This window comes from Myotis daubentonii, chromosome 19 (assembly GCF_963259705.1).
Source record: "Myotis daubentonii chromosome 19, mMyoDau2.1, whole genome shotgun sequence".
In the NCBI taxonomy this organism is placed as follows: Eukaryota; Metazoa; Chordata; class Mammalia; order Chiroptera; family Vespertilionidae; genus Myotis; species Myotis daubentonii.
Window position 1 is genome coordinate 25,195,063 of NC_081858.1, and position 22,229 is coordinate 25,217,291.

Sequence of the window (22,229 nt, forward strand, 5' to 3'; positions counted from 1 at the left end):
TCTCCTGCCCCCTCTCTAAAGTCAGTTAAAGACACACAAACATTTAATTCCTTGAGGGGATATTTAGTTTTGTGTATATCCATTTGGTTCAAATATTCTGCCAGTGACATTGCAGATAGGACAACTCCAGCAATAAGGATGTTGTCTTTCAGCAACTGATTAGTGGGTAAGTAAGCCAGTCTTCCTGTCCCTTAATGAACATTGGGTCAAGGGGTAAAGATTTAATTCTTAGACTATTAGACTTTAACCTATGCCATAAAATATTCCTGGAGTACGCAGTATGACCTTCTGTCTACAGTTCTGGCCTACTTTGTGTTTGCTCTAGTAGTATTCCTAGAAAAGCAAGGAAGCCCACAGAGATTGGTGTTACAAGGCCCAGGGAAACGGTGTGCAGGCATGTCACCTGATTCTCTTCATCTGTTATGGACAGCCCTCTGCATTTAATAGAAATTGTGTTTTGGTTTTGTAGGAAAGGGTCTTGATTTTTATTTCTAACCATTCGATTTAGTGTTCCAATATGAAGACGTCTTGAATACCAGGTGTTTTCTCAAGACTGAGGAGTGTTTAGTAATTTCCACCCATCTGTGCAGGAAATGAAAACCCCGATAACCTACAGGTTATGCATGTCCCGTGTGTGATTCCTCTTAGTACAGCTGCCTCTTTCATGTGATGTCATTGAATGTAAATGACTTGAGCCTCAATTTCGATGCTTCTGCTATTATGATGGAAGCTTAAAATGCATCTGTAATTACATCTGCCTACACTATCTCTAAATAGATTCTCAGCTCTTAAGTTTTCAGTTACAGAAAATCAGGTGATCAAGTTTTTAGTCATGAGGACAGCTGGCGGCTGTCCTTCCATTTACGACACAGAAACTGAGTCTAAGCAAGCGTGCATGCCACGCACCAGCATTGGGCTCTGGCTTCAGTGACCAGGAATCTTAGGCTGTCTTGCCTTAAAGTATGCGTGTGGACATGCCGCCAATCACACAGAAATCACATGCCTTCAATCCCTTGTACTGGGTTGAAACGATACCGTTGTGCCTTGCTGCTTGGGACTGAATCCCATTTTCATCTGCTCGTTCAGTTTGACCTCCCCAGAGGTTGTCTTAACATTGGCATAGAATGCTGGCATAGGTGAAATGTCAGTGAGGGAAACCCTTTACTATCTCATAAAAGGATTCCCAAGAGGTCCACCTTGAAGGATGAGGAGGCCATCAAGTCTCTAGAACAGGTGCAATGTTCTGTGAAACAAGTTCTAGAGTATGTATATCTAATTCTGTCATTAAAACCCTTCCAAAATTGATTAGGAGAGAATAGCTAACTTTTTAGTGCGTGGGATGGTGCCTAGAATGTCCAAAGTGCTTCTAACACACCATCTCTGAATCCTTTAGCAACTGGTAGAGATACTATTATGCCCCTTTACAGACAAGAAAATAAGTGGTATGTCCAGGATTACCCAGCTAACCAGTGGAAGAGTTGAGCCAGGGAGTCTGATTCTAGAAAGTGCTCTTAAACCCTTTAATAATGGCAAGAAAATCTTGGTATTTAATGGCATGCCCTTCTCTCACATGAGATGGTATAGCGAAACAGTGGTTAAGGGTTCTAGCTCTGCCACTTACTAGCTGTGATAATGGTCTGTTGTTAGACTAAAGAAATGATCTGAAATATAGTAACTGCTTAGAGTAGATTATATCACTTATGGCCTTCAGGAATTGTAGCAAGCAGTAATTACAGGGGGAAAACCTTCAGGCACTTTAAAAGTGGCATGCTTACTGAAGTTGGATAAATCACTACCACGGCAAACAGTGGAACACCTGGGAAGAACATGATAAGATCCAAGAAGGAATCATAGAACAAAGACTGCATTGCACTTTTTAATTGCATGGGTAGTTTTAAATAAATGAAGAAAGCACCTTCCAAAAGATACACTAGCAGAGAAAGATTCCATCAGCATTTACATAGTAAATTTCTGTAACTTTACAAAAGATTCTTGATCTTTACTTGAACTGTTCATGAGGGAAAAGGAGCCCCCTCAGCTAGGTTTCTCTCTGCTTGCAGAAGCAAACTAAAGTCCCTAAAAATCAGAGGCAGGCCTAGGACGCTGAGAAGGAAGAGAAATGATAAAGGGCCATTCATAAATTCCCTGTCTGAGGTCCCTTTGTAAGTACTTTAGAGCAAACCACTGCCCTTAAGATACTACCTCAAAAGCTGCAATTCTGGATATAGCACTATATCTGAGTACCTTGGGACGGCTGAATGTCTCAAAAGACAATACTTGGGGTGACCTGTGAGGTTTAACAGACAAATATTTTGCTGTGCATCTTCTACTTTGGCTTTCTGAATGAAGCACAGACAGGCTTCTCTGCTCTCTTCCAGGCAGTGTAAAAATCAAGGCAAAGGGCAACGTTGGGTCATCCTTTAGACACTTATCAGCTGGGGAAAGAGTTCATTGGCAAAGGTGTCCTCCCAGGAATGGTCTACACCAAGCAGAGAGGACATGTCGCTGAAAGGGGAAGGGGAGCCCTCATATGTACAGTCACTATAGGCATCCAGGAGGCAGGAAGATGGCTTCAGGCAGTGGCCGGCTGAAAGGAGATCTGGGATACCCAGCTCTGGAATGAAGTCATCTACAAGTTCTTCCTTCACGGAGACAGCGAATTCAGGGGGATCTTTCTCTGAGGGGCTGGAAGGTGCTTCCTCAATTTTCACTACCACATCGGCTTGGCTCTCTGTCTCAGAGGGCATCTCTAAGACCAGGGGCTTGGTATATACGTGGTCAAAACGAATCAGTTCATTAATGGCTTCCAGCTTGGCTGATGACGTCCCCAGTGATGGAGAAGGGGGGGCTGGTAAGGAACTGGGTCCTTCTGGGTAGACCTCTGGGAGCTGCTCCAGGCTGGTCGACTCTGGGGAAGGACATCTGAGGAACATGACTGGGTCCAAGTTGAACAGGATGCCCAACAGGATATCAGACTGCAAGAGGCAAAAATTAGAATGCACCTGAGAACACGAAGTACTAGGCCCTGTAACATAAATTAATCAATTATGCTATAGGCCAGTGGTTCTCAACCTTCCTAATGTCGCGACCCTTTAATACAGTTCCTCATGTTGTGGTGACCCCCAATTTCATTGTTACAAATTGAACATAATTAAAGCATAGTGACTAATCACAAAAACATGTAATTATAGATGTGTTTTCCGATGGTCTTAGGCGACCCCTGTGAAAGGGTCAATCGACCCCCAAAGGGGTCGCGACCCACAGGTTGAGAACCGCTGCTCTAGGATCACCTCCGGAACCCACCAGACCCATTTATCTACACTTCACTCCATGCTCTGAATCACCTGGAAACGGGAAGATAGTTGATGTTCACCCCTAACCCAACCCAAACCAACTTCTGTCCCTAATCTGTCTGGTAGGAATATTGGGCATCAAAGATGGAGTTAACTAGTGATAACACCTCTTTAGTAAACCCAAACAGCCCCTACCTCAGAGTCTGAAGAGTCAACACTGTCAGAATCCATGGGGAGATGTTCTGGAGGGGTGACAACTGGGCCTGCACCTGCTGCAGAGGTGCACGTAGTCTGAGTGCTGCGGACTCAGCAGACCCGGCCACTGGCCTCGCTCCATTCCCCTGGGAGGAAAAACCAAAGTGAATAAACAGCTGAGAATCCCCAAGGAAATGCTCACCAGGCAGCTGTGATTCGCAACTTCCAATAAATTTAGAAAACTAATCTTCAGAGCTGAAATATTTCCCTGACCTTTGTTATTTCCATTTTCTTGAGTTCTCAAGAAAAGATGAGAAAAGGGAGTAAGACTAGCCTTTTTAAAAAAACTCTATTTTTATTGATTTCAAAGAAGAAGGGAGAGGGAGGGAGAGACAGAAACATCAATGATGAATGAGAGAGAATCATTGATCAGCTGCCTCCCTGACCAGGAATCGAACTGTGACCTCCTCGTTCATAGGTCGTTACTCAGCCACTGAGCCACATGGGCCAGGCAAAACTGACTTTTCATTGTGGTTTTGCATGCCACGAAACATTTTTACTCTTAAATAATATCCTAGTGATATTCTCCATAACAATAATATTCCTCATCTATAGATTAAATTAATCCATAGATTAAAAGCCATAAATCTTCTATCAGAGAAGTGTCGCTATCAAAATGAGTCCTTTCCCTGCTTATTCATATTCATCAAAAAGCTCCTATAATGTTAGTAGCGTTCAAAGTCAGATTTGACTGGCTCTCTCACGCTGGTTCTCCTTAACGCTGGCACATCTTAGGGGCTATCGGCATTTGTTAGTACTTCCTCTGAGAGCGCCATGTAACTTATTAAGTACCAGGACTTGTACTATTCAATACACACTTGAAAATAAGTAAGTGTCATTAAAGAGGCCATGTCACGCCACTTAGAAACAGTTCTCCCATTCGTCATCAGATAAAGGAGATACTTGCCTTGGTCTCTTCCTCCTCTTCCTCCTCCTCCTCAGTAGCCAGGGCATCCATGCCCAGGCGCTGTCTTAACTCCTGGTTCTCCACCACAAGGCCATGGGTTTTCTCTCGTAAAAGTTGATTTTCCAGCAGAAGTTTCTGGTTCTGGAAGAAAGTTCGTAAGAGTCTATTAAAACATCTAATTCTTTCACTTAATACACCTGATGGGAGTTTCACTTCAATTAATTTCCCTTCCTTCTCCTTTGGGAAAACTATGCTTATCCAGGTCACACTAGGTATTAGAAAGGCCAGGTCATAATGACTAAAAATAAGCTATTTAAGAAGTGCCAGTTCATGGGGGTCACAAATAACACAGTGCCTCCAACTAACATAGACCTCAGCAAAGGGTGACTTGTAGCTTTAGTTTAGATATGATGACCAAAAAAAAAATCCTATCTTGAATTGGCAGGTAATAACAAAAGTGGACCATAAAATCAAAATATGAAAAAAAAAGAATATAAATAATCATTATTTAGGATGTGTCAATGGCAACAGGTTAAGATCAGGCATACCCTAGAAGGGGAAGGGAACCGTTCGTGGACTTTGGCCATGCCAGGAAGGGACTCAAGTGTAAGCAATGATTTCTTTCCTCCTCTGCTCTTAACAATTTCTTAGCACTACCTTGATAAACATTGCTGTAATTCACCAACTTTGAAACAGATCCAGTACCATCTGCCTGCCGGTGGGTCATTTTCTCTCATCCAGCTTCACCATTTAACCAGCGACCTTGTCCACCCTAACTTAGATTTAACTTCTATTTTATTTTATTTTTTATATATTTCTTTATTGATTTCAGAGAGGAAGGGAGAAGGAGAGAGAGACAGAAACATCAATGATGAGAGAGAATCACTGATCCACTGATCGGCTGCCTCCTGCACACCCCCTACTGGGGATCTAGCCCGCAACCCAGGCATGTACCCTTGGCCAGAATCGAACCTGGGACCCATCCGTGCGCAGGCTGACACTCTATCCACTGACCCAAACCGGCCAGGGCTAGACTTAACTTTTAATCACATGTTCCATTTTATTCCAAAGGGACCGACACAACTTGGGGTGGGCAGCGAATATCAGAACATGTACCAGGGAAGGATACACAACAGAGAGAAGAGTTTTTGTGGGTTTTTTTTTTTTAGCTTTAAGTATTTTTACCTCTTCTTCCAAATCGACCACTTGTTGCTCCAGCTCGCTCATGCGAGCTTTCTTTCGGTCTCTGGCGGTCTGGGCTGCAACTCTGTTTTTCAGTTTCCTGCGAACAGAAGGGGCATACCGCACTGAGTCATGTCCCGCCTTCCTTATATCTTTATTTGAAAACTCGGCCAGCTGGTGCTTTCACATACATGTACAGCATCCGGTAGACGAAGGGTAAAAAATACGACCCAGGCTCCATCTCCCTCGACAAAACAAAACAAAAACACAGCCTTCTCTCAGCCTATCCTGAAGACCTGCTTTATTCTCTCTCCCCCCCCTCCCCCCCACCCCCATGTTGCTTTATTCTCTCCCAGGTTGCATCATCCACTTCAGCCTCATTCTGGCCACAGCACGGGGGCTGGACACAAATATTCATTCCTCTTGCAACATAAGAACTTTCTTCCTCCCTTTTCCACTCCCCCTGCTTCCTGAACTCCAACCCCCCTCGAACAGGATCCAACCTGGACGGATCGAATCTAGCGAAGGCTGCAATCGCGCTCCAAACAGAAACCCTCCCTCCCCGCAAGCGCAACTCCAGCGAGGGAGGGGCTGATGGGTGCCCTTCGCTCCGCGGCCGAGATCCCGGGCAGTCCCCGGGGCGGGAGCCCTGTCCGCTCCGGGAGGCACTGCATCCCCAAGTGCACGGCGATCAGAAAAGAAATAACACTGCAGGGGACGGAGTCATCAGCATCTCCCCCCTCTCCCCAAAGACGCCAGGAAGCAAATGCCATTTTAAGGCTGCGGTGACCTCAGGGTCCTTTCAACAGCTGTCATGTCAGCTGCCCCTCGAAATAAAGTTAGGGAACCCGAGCGGATAACCGACTCCAAGTGCAAAAAAAAAAAAAAAAAAAAGCTGAACGACTGGACTGTGGTCGCTCAACATCCCCGGCTCTAGGCATCTCCCCTCCTGAGCTAGAAAAGAAGGAAACGAAAAAAACGCCCGAGCAGCCCGGGCTCCACGGAGCGCGGTGGATGCGGTCAGTCCCGACTTCCTGCCCCGCCCCGCGCCGCGCTGGCATCGGACCCGCCAGGCCGAGGGCGCCCGAGCGAGCGCTGCCCGATCCAGACCCTGGCCCCGGGCCCCGGACCCGGGTTCGGATCCGATCTCAGACCCGGGCTCCCACGCCCACCTGCGCAGCGCCTTCTCCTCGGGACTCAGGTGTGTGAGGCGCTGTCGCTTTCGCGCCAGGGGTGGCCCCCCGCTCTCCGCCTCCGAGCTGGCCCCTCGCTGGCCCGGCAGCATGAGCGGCACATTCCGGCCGCCCGGGGCTCCGGCGGCGGCGGCGGGCTGGCCGGACAGAAGCAGCACTTTCGGGGCCCCGGCCGCCGGGCTCTGCGCGGACGCCACCACCACCATGGCCCGAGCTTGTGTGTGTACGCGAGTGCGCGCCGCCGCCGCCGCCCAGCCGTCAGCCCGGGCCGCGCCCAGCCTTTCTACGGTCGTGGCCTCCCGCGATTGGCCAGTGCCGCGTGACGCGTAGAGGAGCTCGTCTCCCGTTGGTCCACAGGCCGCGGCGGGGGCGGGGCCAAGGCGTCCAGCGTGGCGGCGGCTTTTCCGGGCAGGGTGTGCGGGGGCATTTTCCGCGGGGGCGGCCGGAGGGAGCCGGCCCTGGGTGGGTGCGGGGCCCCCGAGGGCTGGGGGGGCCCCAGGCGGCGGAGGAAGGGTCGGGGCCGGCCGAGTTTCCTTAACAGCCTCACCCCCCGCCCCCTACGCTGACGCGTTTTTACTCAGAATGACAATTTCATTCCAAGCCGAGAGATTTCCAGACGGACGACTTTTCTTTTTTGCCGAGACGATCAGATTTTTATCTCAGGCGGACGGGACTGGATCTCTTCCTCCCCGAGTGGACGGGAGGTCGGGAGAGAGCCGAACCGGGCCATGGGCTAGAAAAAAAAGCCTGTAAAGAAATTCCGCGAAAGACGAGCCTTGAGAAAGATGAGCTTGCGCACTGCCCAGGGTTTCATGAGACGATAGGTGTTAGTGGTGGGGATGCATGTGATTTAACTTTTCTTTGCATTTCCAAGCTCTCTAGGATAAGCGTATATTATAGTCCTTTTTTTAATGAGAAAAACATTTCACGTGTAAAAACGAAGGGAAATTCAAGGCTCCTGCCCGGCGGTTGCAGATCAATGGATGTGTGTGTGTGTGTGTGCGCGCACGCGTGCACACGTGCAAAGATGAGCAAAACTCTGTGTGTGTGCACACGTGCAAAGATGTCATAGCCAGTGATTGGAATATATGCAAAACGTGAAAAGATGGACTGGGTCTTGGTAATTCTAAGGTGTTAATATGTCAGATTAGCTCTTCATTTATATTTTGGTGGGGAGGGTTCAGGATGGGAAGAAAGCAATTCAGAGCTAAAGCAATTCAGTCTCTTGCTCTGCAGGCTCTTTAAAGGGACACAGTTCCTGATAGTCCCCTGGGCTGCCCCCCCCCCCCCCAGTCTCCCCACATGCATTTCTTCCTCCAAATTGGAGTGAAATCAGGGACAGTTGATTTAAAGCGAGCTGGCTCCGCTCACAGTGTCCTGCGCACACTCTTCTTGTCTGGGCAGAAAAGAGGTGGCCGTAGTCCCAGGCGCCCCTGGACAGAGAAGCCTGACTCCTCAGCTGTCACCAGCCTTGAACCCCAGGGGTCCTCATGTGCCTGCGAGTGGCTTCTGGTCTCCCAGGCCTTTTGGGAGACGTTTTTGGAATTCAGGTTGAGAACTGCGCACATTTGGGTTCGAGGACCTTGGAAAGCTGTCAGACGTTCTGAGAAAAGTCATGTAATTGTCATGCAACCTTTTATTTATTAAGTTAACGTTTGTGAAGGCCAAGAGAATGTCTGGGATTTCTGGGTAAGAAATCCCAGAAACACTGTAAGAAATTTAAATCATTTAGGCATAAGAAGAAAGTGCATGAGGCCCCTACAGCCTGGCCCAGAGGAGGAGAAAGGTGGATGGATTGCATTGTGCTCTTGGTGAGTGGGGTAGAAAAGGAAGGTTGAAATGGACTCTCCCCCAGTTTTGCTTTCAAGGCTTTTATCCTTTTGGTAAAATTTAAAATCCTGCTGAAATGCAGTAATTTGACAGACACTGCAGATTGCTATCCATGAAGGCTCAAGTGCAAACCTTTGAACAGTTTCATATCCTCTATGTAAGATTGATCTGATAATTCTTGCATCAGACGCCATTAGTATGTTAAAACATTTACTAGGCATTTGTGATAAGAGCTATAAAAATAGATAAAATACAAAGTTCTTAGTCTTTGTGAAATGTAAGAAAACAGTGCTGAGAAGCAGATCATTAAGTCTAAATAAGTGCCGATGTGACAAAACAAAATACAACCCAGTAACAAAATGAAACCAAAATTCGAGAACAGCTGCTCTAATAGGGTAGTCACTCCTCACTAAAATTTGGCTATTAAGCACTTGAAATGTGACTACTCTGAATTAAAATCTACTGCAAGCGTGAAATACACCCTGGATTTGAAGACTTAGCATAAAAAAAATTTCATGACTCATTTTTTATGTTGATTATATGTTGAAATGATGGTACCTGTGACATTTTGAGTGAAACCATTTTTTGTGGGGTGTTTGGGTTTGTTGGTTGGTTTGTTTTCTGCCTGTTTCTTTTTTTAAATTGGCTGCTAACATTTTTTAAATCACAGGAGTGGCTTGCATTCTTTTTCTGTTGGATAGCCTGGTAGAGATTATATTTGGGTGAGGGAGATGGCACAGGTAAAGAGAGAGAAAGAAGGGGAATAAAATGTGCTAAGGTTCCTACCCCCCTTTAGGGAAAAGGTATGCATAATGACTAATCCTAGACACTGTTGGGATCAATAGGCCTGTTGATAGTGATTTTAGAATTAGTGTGCAGGTACCCCTAAGGACACACAGAGACTTCCCCAGCCACATGTGTGGGTACATGCGTAAAACCTCTTTTCCAAGATCCACGTGCCTGAGAACGGTGCCTCTCTAGTGGATGGTTTTTTTCCCACCTCCCTCTGCACAGGCACCTCTCCTGCTCTCTGCAGAGGGCAGATCCTCTTTCCACGCACGCTTCTTCTTTCCAAGGTGCATTGCCCTGATGTTGGCAAAGCTCTGGGGTCCCAAACAAATAGGCCAGGCAAGCTACTGGTGATGGCATGGAGGGGAAAAATGACCCTCATCACTGAGTATCAAATCCCCTTCCAACTCCATTGGTTCTAATTCTTCTTTTCAGTAAAATTGATGGAAGACAAAATTAGGCTGTCAGCTCTGAGTTTAATACAATAGTTTTTAGTGATGGATCGGTATGTGACTCGGCTCCTAACTCGAAAGATGTTCAAACAATTGAAGGACATTGTTAAAATAAAGTGCCTTCCATTCCCATTCACTTAGCTTTATGAACAATGGTCTGGGGCACTTAACATTTTATTTTAATGAAAAATGAAATAAAATTGATGCCAAATCCTGTCTCATTATAGCAATAAATACTATTACTCCATTAATCCAAACATATATCTCCAATATAATTCTACTTTCTATGTTTACTAATTATTTATAACAATTTGGAATATAGTTTTGATAAATCATCTTATTTTAATTATTTTAATTCTGCTTTATGCAGAATTACTTTTATGGTAAGAAGAAAGTTTTAAAATACTTATATGTACATATTTACTTTTTCGCAGGATAGCCTATTAGATAATCAATAACAACATTTTAAGTATAAAACCATATTACATTGGAATAAAAGTCTGTAGAGAAAGTAGAATGGCAATATAACTTAAAGGAAAAAGAAACAAAATAAAATTACAGATTCGTATTTTAACACACAAGGTCCTATTGTACTTTATGGGTTAAAAAAATCTATTACTGTATTATTTATTTTGATTTTTGAAGCATTAAGTACATTCACATTGTTGTATAACTATCACCACTACTTCCAGAACTTTTACATCATCCCAAATAGAAACTCTGTACCTATTAAGCAATAATTCTCCATTCCTCCCTTCCCCCAGCCCCTCCTTACAACTCTGTTCTACTTTCTGTCTTTATTCACTTGCTTATGCTACTTACCGCATACAAGTGAAGTCACACAGTCCCTGTCCCTTTGTGTCTGATTTGTTTCACTTAACATAATACCTTCGGGGTTATTCATGTAGTATGTACGGGAGCCTCTTTTTAAAAAAAAAAAAAAATATATATATATATATATTTTATTGATTTTTTAAAAAAATATATTTTATTGATTTTTTACAGAGAGGAAGGGAGAGGGATAGAGAGTTAGAAACATTGATGAGAAACATCGATCAGCTGCCTCCTGCACACCTCTTACGGGGGATGTGCCCACAACCAAGGTACATGCCCTTGCCTGGAATCGAACCCAGGACCCTTCTGTCCACAGGCCGACACTCTATCCACCGAGCCAAACCGGTTAGGGCTACAGGAGCCTCTTTTTGACATGTGTTCCTTCTGACATGTCCCAATCATTCTTTGAACATGTCCTTCTTTTCTGGCAGAACAAGATATTGCAGCTTCACCTATTCTTTCCCAGGCCCAGCCCTGGAACCAGTCATTTCTCCAAGGAGCTCTGGCTCCTTTCAGTGAAGAGTGATAATTAGTGACAAAGATCTGGGCCCTAGGCATGTCCGTGGCCACTGGGGTATCTCTTTGCTTCTTAAATTCTCTCAGTGAAGAGAGCTGGGAAATATATTTATGTGTGTATATATATATTTTTAAATATATTTTTATTCATTTCAGAAAAGAAGGGAGAGGGAGAGAGAGATAGAAACATCAATGATAAGAGAGTATCGTGGATCAGCTGCCTCCTGCACGCCCCACACTGGGGATCTAGCCCCAACCCTGGGCATGTGCCCTGACCGGGAATCAAACCGAGACCTTCTGGTTTATAGGTAGATGCTCAACCACGGAGCCACCCCGGCCGGGCGAGAAATATCATTTTAGTTCAGAGTGCCCTGCAGAAGACAGGCTGGGTCCCCTGGGAGCTGCGGAGAGCCGGGTAACACAGTTCAGGTCACATGTATAAGTGGAAGTTCCAGGCAGAGAGGATTCCAGGAAAGTTCGTTAAATGGAAGAGACTCAATTAGGAAGCCTCTCATCTCCTGCCTTTGCCCTTTTTTCCTCTAAACCTTTCTTACCTGGAATGCTCATAAAAGGTCAAAAGATTGAAAACGTTCGCCAGTCATCTTGCAAGTCTGAGCAGGGAAGCCACATGCTAGGGATATCAGAGGGGGAAAGATAAGAAGAAGTCTGGATTCCTGGTGGCCCCAGGGAGTGGCCCTCTAGCCCTGGCCAACTTCAGACTGCCCACTTCCAGATCCCAACTTACATGAGGGAGGCTAACACCGTGGTGGCCAGGGTCTTGTCACAAGCCATACGACACAATCCTCACTTTTATGGGCACTTCACCCACCCCATTGCCCTACGTTGGATTTCTCAAACGCCGTCTTTGTTTTTTCTTGTGAATGGGCTCCTGGCACTGCTGAGGAACGAGTATGCTTGAGTAGAGCCGCTGAGAGTAGGTGTGTCCAGCAGTCATAGTTTTTATCGGTGGCACTTCCTTCTGACACCAGGAAGAAAGATAGTCCGATAACATTATCACATCACTATTAAGCGACATATAACTAACTGAGTTCAACAGGAAGAAATAAGGAGCTTAAGGCTGTGGATCACTTTTCCAGCTTATCTGTCTGTCCCACCCTCCAGTCCTGTCATTTTCTTGGCATATTCTTTCCCCCTGAGTTTGCCCAGCAAACCCCTGCTCATCGCTCCGTCTAAACCAGTGGTTCTCAACCTGTGGGTCGCGACCCCTTTGGCGGTCGAACCACCCTTTCACAGGGGTCGCCTAAGACCATCCTGCATATCAGATATTGACATGACGATTCATCACAGTAGCAACATGACAGTGATGACGTAGCCACGAAAATAATTTTATGGTTGGGTCACAACAGGAGGAACTGTATTGAAAGGGCCAGAAGGTTGAGAACCACTGGAAACCATCGTTTCCCACCCTCAGCATTATTGACACTTGGGGCTGGACCATTCTTTGTTGTGGGGGGCTGTCGTGTGCACTGTAGGGTTTTGCTAGCATTCCTGGTTTCTACCCACTAGATGCCAATAGCAGCACCTGCTTCCCCGCCCCACCCCTCCCAGTTATGACAACCGAAGTTATCTCGACTTCCAAATATTCCAGACTTACGTCAAACAACATTCCACCCTGCACCTGCTCAGTTCCCATGCAGTCCTCCACAGACTTCCAGCCAAACACCTGTGACGCCTGGCGGTACGAGCGCACCTGCCCGCACCTCTGTGTCAGACTGTGAGCTCCTTGAAGGCAGGGACTGCGTCTGACTCATTTTTGTATCCTTCTGTTTATTTTTATTTTTAAAAATATATATTTTTATTGATTTCAGAGAGGAAGGGAGAGGGAGAGAGAGAGAGAAATATCAATGATGAGAGAGAATCACTGCTTGGCTGCCTCCTTCTGCACACCCCCTACTGGGGATCGAGCCCCCAACCCGGGGCATGTGCCCTTGACCAGAATGGAACCCGGGACCCTTGAGTCCACAGGCCGACGCTCTATCCACCGAGCCAAACCGGCTCGGGCCCTCTGTTTACTGACTAAACAGATTTCAGAACAGTTCGGGAGAAGAAAGGGAATCGAATTCAGGAACTCTTGCTCCCTCGTGCTGTGATTTTGACACTGTTGAAGATTCATGTGTCCCACGCCATTTCTTGGTTGTCATATTTTATAAACTCCCGTGCCCGTAGTCAAGAGGCAGATTCTAGCAGGAAAGCACGGCATTGCTCGCTTTTCTAAACACCAATTAAAACCGGAAAAGAAAAGCAAACATTTGAAGACAACTTTTCATCTTCTCACAAGGAAAAACCCTCAAAGCATACAGAAAAAGTGCCAAGTTCTGTATAATATTTTTGTTTCCCTAATGGGATCAACGCTTCATCTTCGCCTTCCAGAAAGTGCTACGTACACTCCTCGCCCAGGTCCAATTTCCCTCCCGATGTCATCTGACACGACTAAGAAACCCGTCTGGATGCACAGGGCTTCGTTGCCCCCTGGAAACGGATGGAGTTTTTAGGTTTGCTAGGACTCCGGATCCTGGTGCTTTTAGTTTTATGAAAGTGTTTTTTTGTTTTTAAAGGAGGACATTTATGAACCGTTTGAGTGAAGTTGAGACACAGAGCAGGAAATCCTCCCGGCCCTGTTGACGAATGTTTCCTTCAACCCTCCGCTTTCTGGAGAGGCAACACTTCCTGGAGCTCATTTGTGCGTATGCGGGTTCTGAGAAATTCAACACTCCTTTGGCTTCTGCAAAAGGGCTACAGTCCGTTTGTCCAGTAAATGAAACCGAGCCTGAAAGGGCACGACAACAAAAGGAAAAGATCCCATTGAACAGTGTGAGGCTACCCGCTCCGCGTGTGGTTTTGTCTCTTGAAAGAAAGCACAAACTCTCCATTGTTGGTACCTTTGTTGACACCCAGTTCAAAAGCCGCCAAGAGAAGCAAGTTTTGTAAGTTTCGTCTGACTTGAAAGCTTTTCAGAGCAGCAGGCCCCCCTTTACTTGTACTAGAATGAATCTCAGTTCACAGGTTTTGAAAAAAAATTTTCATATACGTTTTATTTGGGTGTGATTTTAGATTGACAGAGGAGTTACCACCAAGGCAGTACAGAGGATTCCCATACAAACCCCCACCCAGTTCCAGTTCCCCCAATGGTATATTCATGGACATTACCAATGGGACATTTCCCAAAACTGAGAAACCAACACGGACACGCAGCTATTTAACTAAATTCTAGACTTTATTGGGATTTCACCGGTTTTTCCCTGAACGTCTGCTGTCTGTTCCAGGATCCTGCCTTGGTTTTGCTCCTGTCGGGTACCTGTGCTGTTGCGAAATGTTTTGTGTTTTTTTTTTACTAACTTCAGTAAATAATATTTACTTGAAGAGCTAGGGGCCCTGGCTTGTGAAATAGTCAGATGGACATCAGGCACGTTTTCAGCTCTAACACACTCTAGCCAGGTAACCTAGGACAAGTTTCTTAATCTCCCTGAGCCTCCGTTTCCTTGTCAGTAAGATGAGAATCAAGTATTGAACACGATAATGTACTGAACACAGTGTGCAGCCGCACAGAGGAAGCACGGAATGCAGGTTAAGTACTATTGTCAGCAAAAGCAGTTTCCCCTAAGGCGATGGACATTCCCAAACTCTCCCTGGCCTACCATGAATCACCCCTTTCTCCCATGTTCCCATATTTGGTAACCGAGACGTTCGACAGGACCCAGAAGGCTAAGTGGAACAACAGAACGTCCAAGTCTTTCAAATATCTCTTATTCAGTCTAAAATTTTTCTTAATCCTCACCCGAGGGCATTTCTCCCCATTGATTTTCAGAGAGAGTGGAAAGAGAAACACATCTATTGGTTGCCTCCTGCATGAGCCCTGACCAAGGGCTCAGGAGGAGCCTACAAGGGAGGTATGAGCCCTTGACCGAACTGAACCCGGGACCCTTTGGTCCGCAGGCCGACACACTCTCCACTGAGCCACATCGGCCAGGACTAAGTATAGAATTTAATCACTGAGTCCAAGCAGGGATGGTGTCCAAGAAGCAGGAGAAATATTATAACAATGGACACCAGGTGAGTTGCTCCCTCCCCCAACCTGAGGACAAAACGCCCACGCTGAGCCCTGGGTGGGCCAGACCTGCCCTGTTCCGATGGCCTGCGATTACATTCCCAGCAGAGGCCTGCAAACATTTGCTGAGCACACAGACCTTGCCCTACTGTGGGATCCCAGGGGCGGGGGAGTTTGGATTACACCATAAGTGGGTGGTGGTGGCTTGTGGGAGCTGCTCTGCACACGAGTGAGTGAGACTGTGGGTCTGGGGGGGAAAGCTGGGATCTGCCATTTTAAAATGGGACCCCATTGTTTTGTACAAAACACATTCATTTTCCATTTGAAAAATGAGTTGTGTTTTCCGGTATATAGTTTCAGCATTATAGCACTGATTATAGTCCTTCGGAGCCACATTATGCATCCAAAACACTTGTCTGTACCCGCAGCCATCTGTAGTGTCTTGGGGAGCTGAGAGGTAGTGGACCGACCGCTGAATTTGAGCTTGACGGGCAATGGGGTGGGTGGGGGAGGGGGTTTTAGCACCTGGCTCTGCTGGGTGACCTGGAATGAACCATGAACCTCTTGCAGAGCTTCCTTGGTTGTTGTTGTTGTTTGTTTTCACTACAAGAGGCAGGAATGTGCATGACAACAGCCTATGGGAGAGCCTGGCATGCGGGAAGGAGCTGGTTTCAATCCGTTCCAGACCCCGCAGGGGGAGCCAAGGTGGCCCATCCCGGCCCAGAGCTACCCTGACTTCACTCTAGGACAGTGGTTCTCAACCTTCCTAATGCCGCGTCCCTTTAATACAGTTTCTCATGTTGTGGTGACCCCCAACCCTAAAATTATTTTCGTTGCTACTTCATAACTGTAATTTCGCTACTGTGATGAATCGTCATGTAAATATCTGATATGCAGGATGTATTTTCATGGTTACAAATGGAACATCATTAAGGCATAGTGACTAATCACAAAAACAATATGTAATTATAGATGTGTTTTCCGATGGTCTTAGGCGACCCCTGTGAAAGGGTCGTTCGACCCCCAAAGGGGTCTCGACCCACAGGTTGAGAACCGCTGCTCTAGGAAGCTCCGCCTGGATGTCGAGAAGAGGGTGATAGCCACAGGAAGAAACCTGTGTGTGAGCCGTGCGGGCCCTCCCTGCCCACAGAGCGCCTCCCTGGCACCTGGGAACAGCGTGCAGGTGACTGGAACCCACAGCCACTTGGTCTCCGACTGCCATCCAGGCGCAGGAATGAACGAAGACTCCTCAACTTCCTAGAAATACTTACTGGGGAGACGGGGGGTCCTTTAGATTCACCTTCCAGGTGACCAGGTGACTTTATAACTTGAAAGCTAAGTCAGTCTTTCTGACTTTTTTTTTTTTTAATCTTCTGGAACAGATAAAAGGAGTTCAGAAGACAGCTGTCCTGGATACAGCTTTGGATGGAAATAAACATTTCTCAGCTAAGTGTTTCTCCTCAGTGTCTTGGAAAGTCAGATTTGTTCAGGCTTGAAGGAAGTGGATTGTCTAATTCTAAGTGTTACCTAAAAATTTCGGGGGCGGGGGGAGGGGAATTGAAAACAAAGTTTTCTAAACAGACTCCCCTCATCTTAAGCATGTGTCCCACACGCCCCCAGGCACCAGCACAAGTTGTGGGTTGGAGCAGAGGGAATAAAACAATTGACCTTTTCCCTTGAGATTCTCCGGAAAATCTCCAACCTTCACCCGTGCTCCACCATTGGCATTCAAGGATTTTAAAACTGGGCCTAGCTGTCCACATGCAATAAACTGATATTCCCAGCATCCTGATCAGAACCATTGATTTGGGGTCATTCATTCATCCCGAATTCTGTGCGACCTTTATCTCGTTCTCACAAGAGCAGAGTCTAGAAGAGACAAGTCAATAATTCTGATGCAATCCAACTGCAACCAGCCCTCAGTGGTGGTACCGGAGGAGAGCGGGCCTGACTCCCCAGGGCCATCAGGGCAGGCTTCATAGAGGAGGTGATGGTCATGTGGGCCTTGAAGGGCAAGTAGGAGTTGGCGCAGGATTTAGCTTTTCTTCTTCCCTTGCCCCTTCTCGCTGCTAGATGCCACCTGGCCCCGGAGATAGACTCTCAGTCCATCTGGTGCTAAAAAGGACCCGAAACTAACACCAACTATATATTCAACCTTTAACACCTGCTACTGTTTCCCAGACTAAGTGAATTAAGAAGATCCTCCTGGATTTCTGCGTACTCATTTTCACTCTCCTGGAACACCCCTTCTCTCTTTCCTACTCTCGTCCTCACCCCCTCCCCCTTCAAGACTTCCTTAAAATATTTTTAATCAACACATTTTATTTAAAAATGGAGTCAGGCCCTGGCCGGGTGGCTCAGTTGGTTGGAGCATCATCCTGTACAACAAAAGGTTGCAGGTTTGATTCCCGGTCGGAGCACAAACCTAGATTTTAGGTTCAATCCCTGGTCGGGGGCACATATGGGAGGCAATCGATCGATGTTCCTCTCTCTCTAAAAATCAATAAAAACATATCCTGGGGTGAGGATTTTTTTTTTTAAATGGAGTCAGGAATATGAAAGAGGGAGGGATCCCTTCTCTTCCCGCCCCCCCCACCCCCCCGCACTCATTTGGCTTTAAATTCTGCACAGTCACCCCTTCCCTTCCCTGCTCTCCTCCCTCCTTAAGGGACCTTCATGAGTCATGAGTATTGTCACTCGGCCTTGGAGTCCCAGGGAAAGGTTACCCCTTGGAGCCAGGAGCTGGGCTGCAAACCCAGGGCCCCTGAGACCCGAGGCTGTGCTCCCTGCCCCTGTTCCTCCTCCTCCTCCTCCCACTCCTCCTCCTCCTCCTCCTCCTCCTCCTCCTCCTCCTCCTCCTCGCGCTACACAAGGAGGTAGCTGACCTTTTCTATTTCACATTGTTCTTTCACCGCGCCCCCCTCGGCTTGGCACCCATAAATCAGCATTGCTTCCTCCTTGGCAGTTCTTAAACGTGTCCCACTTAAATTGAAAACTCAAAAAAAAAAAAAGAAAGACAGGCCCCGTGGACCTTGAAATGTTCCGCTTGTCTTAGGGCCTTGGCTGCTGGCTTGACAGGTCTCACCAGCTCTCCTGGGAGAGTGGGCAGCTGATGAAACCGGCGGCCCTGACACCTCCCTGCCGGTAAGAGCCGTGTTTGCATATCCTGGTGCAGGAACAGGAACCACTTGTTGGAAACCGATCAGGGAGGCGAAGGTACCGATTGAGTCCGGAGCGGAGCTGTGGGCAGTGGCTTCCTTGAGAAAGATGAAACCTGCCCCATCTGTTTTCGCCGATGACAATCTCCCCTCTTCGCATTGGGCTTCAGAAGTTCTTGGAACCCTTTTAAGGAAGAAGCCAGGGAGCAGGAAACCAGAGTAGCAAAGGCCCTGAAGACCTGACTGTGTTCTGCCGACTCTCAAGTCCCCCCTGACGTTCAAGGAAACTAGCGCGAGGGGGTGAAAAATCGGTCAACGTTAGGAACGATAGCAAACGAGTGTGGAAGGTGTGCCAGGCACTGTGCAAAGCGCTTGGCACCCATTCTCTCTCTTTTTTATTTTTTTTATTTTATTGATTTTTTACAGAGAGGAAGGGAGAGGGATAGAGAGTTAGAAACATCGATGAGAGAGAAACACACCGATCAGCTGCCTCCTGCACATCTCCCCACTGGGGATGTGCCCGCAACCAAGGGACATGCCCTTGACCGGAATCGAACCTGGGACCCTTGAGTCCGCAGGCCGACGCTCTATCCACTGAGCCAAACCGGTCAGGGCCATTCTCTCTTTTATTCCTGCAACTGACTCCATTTCTCCGTGGAGGAAGGTGAGGCTCTGAAAGGTTAAGCTCAAGGTCATGCCACTGGTCCCTGGTAGGCCTGGGACTGAGACCTAGATCCCTGTGACTTCAGACGTTACCCAGACATGGAAAGGACTGCAGGCCTGGTCCACTGCCTTTCGGACGTGACACTTCTGAGGTCACCCCGACCCCCACCCCCCTACCAGCCCACACACACTTTTTAGGGATTTGCTTTTTGTTAGATAGAAACTGAAAACTCAAGTCAAGGTTGACTTGAAACCAGCAAAAGAATGTTTCTTTCCGTCTCTGTTTCCATTCTTGGGTGGGGGGTAGAAACTGGTGGGGCCTCGGTGACATTTACTTTGCAAACAACAGACGGGAGAGCCAGGCAGAGCCCACACCTAGCTGAGTAAACAGCACCTGGAGGACCAAGCAGGGCAGGCAGGCGTCCCCAGCCAGGCCTTCCTTTGAGAGAGAGCCTGGAGAACGTGCCCGAGGCCTGGTAGCTAGGAGCCGGGAGCTCTGGTCCTGCTGCTGCCAGTCCTAACCCTTGGATTCTCTGCTCCTCATCTGGAAGCGGCGGAAACCAACTTGATATCTGAGGTCCCGTCTGGCTCAGATGAGCTTGGGCAGTGCAGCGTGGGGGCTAGGTTAGTTTTCTGAGTCCGCTTGGCTGAGCTACAGTCGTTACCCCGCTCCACACCAGCCTAGATGTTGTCGCAAAGGTCTTTTGTTGACGTGGTTAACCTCTCCCATCAGCTGACTCCAAGTAAAGGAGATCATCATTGAGTCAAGGCCTCGTCCAATCAGGGAAAGGCCTTGCGAGCACACAGGTTTCTCCGAAGGAGAAGTTCCACCTGTGGGCAGTAATGTCGATGCCTGCCCAAAGCTGCTGGCCTGCCAGTCTGCCCTACAAGCACATCAGCCAGTTCCTCGGAATAAGGTCTATGTACGTGGTATGTATACATACATATATACACGTGTATGTAAGTCATAGACATATATATGAACTCGCCTCCTGGCTCTATTTTTCCGAAAATAGACAAGAAGACATGCTACCTTCCTTTGCCTTCCCTGACCGTCCCAGGCCTCATCTACCTCCTGATCCTCCCGCTTCCTGAACACCTCGTCATGAAAGCACAGAACTTGGGCCTGGAAGGGGCCCTCGGGGCTGTGTGGTCCACTGTGGTGAGTGCTACACGTGGATGAGAAGCCAAGCGGTCTGTCCCAGGTCTCAGAGACCATATTGGAGGCACCATGGTGAGCACTTAGGGTTGCCGTGTAAGGTCAGAACCAGGGTGAGGTGCTTGTCTCCAGGACAAAACTCAAGGGGGCGCTCCAAAATTCAGTAACCAACATGACTGTTTTGATGCAATACTTGGAAAAAAATCTACATTAATGCAACAATCCAGGATGAATAAAGTGCCACCTTTTAATTTTATTTTATTTTATTTTATTTTTTTTAATATGTTTTATTGATTTTTTACAGAGAGGAAGGGAGAGAGATAGAGAGTTAGAAACATCGATGAGAGAGAAACATCGATCAGCTGCCTCCTGCACATCTCCTACTGGGGATGTGCCTGCAACCCAGGTACATGCCCTTGACCGGAATCGAACCTGGGACCTTTCAGTCCGCAGGCCGACGCTCTATCCACTGAGCCAAACCGGTTTCGGCAAGTGCCACCTTTTTAAATAAAGAAGGATCAGTGTGGTTGGATTTTTCCTTCGCTGCAGGCTCTGATGTGGTGGGCATGGCCCTGTTGTCCGGTGTCCACTGGGGTTTGTGTTTTATTTTTATTTTTTAATAGATTTTTAAAATTTTTTACATATATTTTTATTGATTTCAGAGAGGAAGGGAGAGGGAGAGCGTGAGAGAGAAACATCAATGTTGAGAGAGAACCATCAATCGGCTGCCTCCTGCATGCCCCCCACTGGGGACCGAGCCCGCAACCTGGGCATGCGCCCCCACTGGGAATCGAACCCTGACCTCCTGGTTCATTGGTCGACATTCAACCCTCTGAGCCACACGGGCTGAGCAGATCTGTGTTTTAGACACGGCACCATATGCTACCTGCAGTATTCGTCATCCATGTGAGTTGTGGTTTTCTCTGACCTTCGAGACCTCACATAGGTGGCCAGTTGTCCCAGCGTGCCCGGGACTGAGGGATTTCTCAGGATGTGGGAATCTGAGTGCTTAACTCAGGATAGTCCTAGGACGGCCGAAGCAGACGCTGGATCTAGTTTCCTTTGTACCCCTAGAGCAGCGGTTCTCAACCTGTGGGTCGCGACCCCTTAGGCGGTCGAACGACCCTTTCACAGGGGTCGCCGAAGACCATCCTGCATATCAGATATTGACATGACGATTCATAATAGGAGCAACATGACAGTTATGAAGTAGCAACGGAAATAATTTTATGGTTGGGTCACAACATGAGGAACTGTATTTAAAGGGCCAGAAGGTTGAGAACCACTGCCCTAGGGCCTAGGCACTTAATTGCACGCAGTCATTATTCTCAGTCATGATTACTGACTGAAGCTGCCCTTTTTGGCAGAGCACCTGGCAAGCGCTCCGTACACCTGTAATCAGTGGCTTATCTGAGGGACAGAAAGGCTAAAAGTGACTCGGCCAGAACCCACTGGCAAGTCCTGGGCGCTCCAGTGCCAGGCTGGTGGGCCTCCCCCGTGCCTGGCCCGTTGCTGCTCATCCATGACCCTCCCCTGAGATTCCTAAGATATGGGTCACATTAGTGTAACCAGTAAAGGCCGATTGGCCTAAAACCTACCCAGGAGGCAACGGCTATGTGATCCTATTTTTTTATTTTATATTTATTTATTTTTTTAAGCAAATACTCCAGCTTTGGAAACTTTCTATGCCTTGGACACAAAATGGTCATTTTGCTTCTAGGACCATGCTAAGCATTACACCGTGCCTTCCGCTAGAAACTGAAACGGACCTGGGAATGTTCTAGGCAGGCTGCTAAGGAGGCTAGCTCTGCCACCTGGTCAGGACCTCTGCCTGCTTTGGACCTGAGTTCCTTTCATTACCAAATGGAAGGCTTGGACTCCGCGTTCTGGGAGACAGCAGGGTGCCTCTGTGACCTTCAGTTTCCTCATCTG

At 47.4% G+C, this 22,229-nt stretch overlaps 1 protein-coding gene across 1 annotated transcript; it reads right to left on the reverse strand.

Moving 5' to 3' along the window:
• Positions 1-1,863: 1,863 nt before the first annotated feature.
• Positions 1,864-7,087, reverse strand: XBP1 (X-box binding protein 1). The gene is given in 6 exon segments (XM_059676104.1): positions 1,864-2,975; positions 3,489-3,572; positions 3,575-3,634; positions 4,456-4,596; positions 5,641-5,737; positions 6,810-7,087. Coding segments are annotated over 6 exon segments (1,164 nt in total). The 5' UTR covers positions 7,037-7,087; the 3' UTR covers positions 1,864-2,420.
• Positions 7,088-22,229: the final 15,142 nt, after the last annotated feature.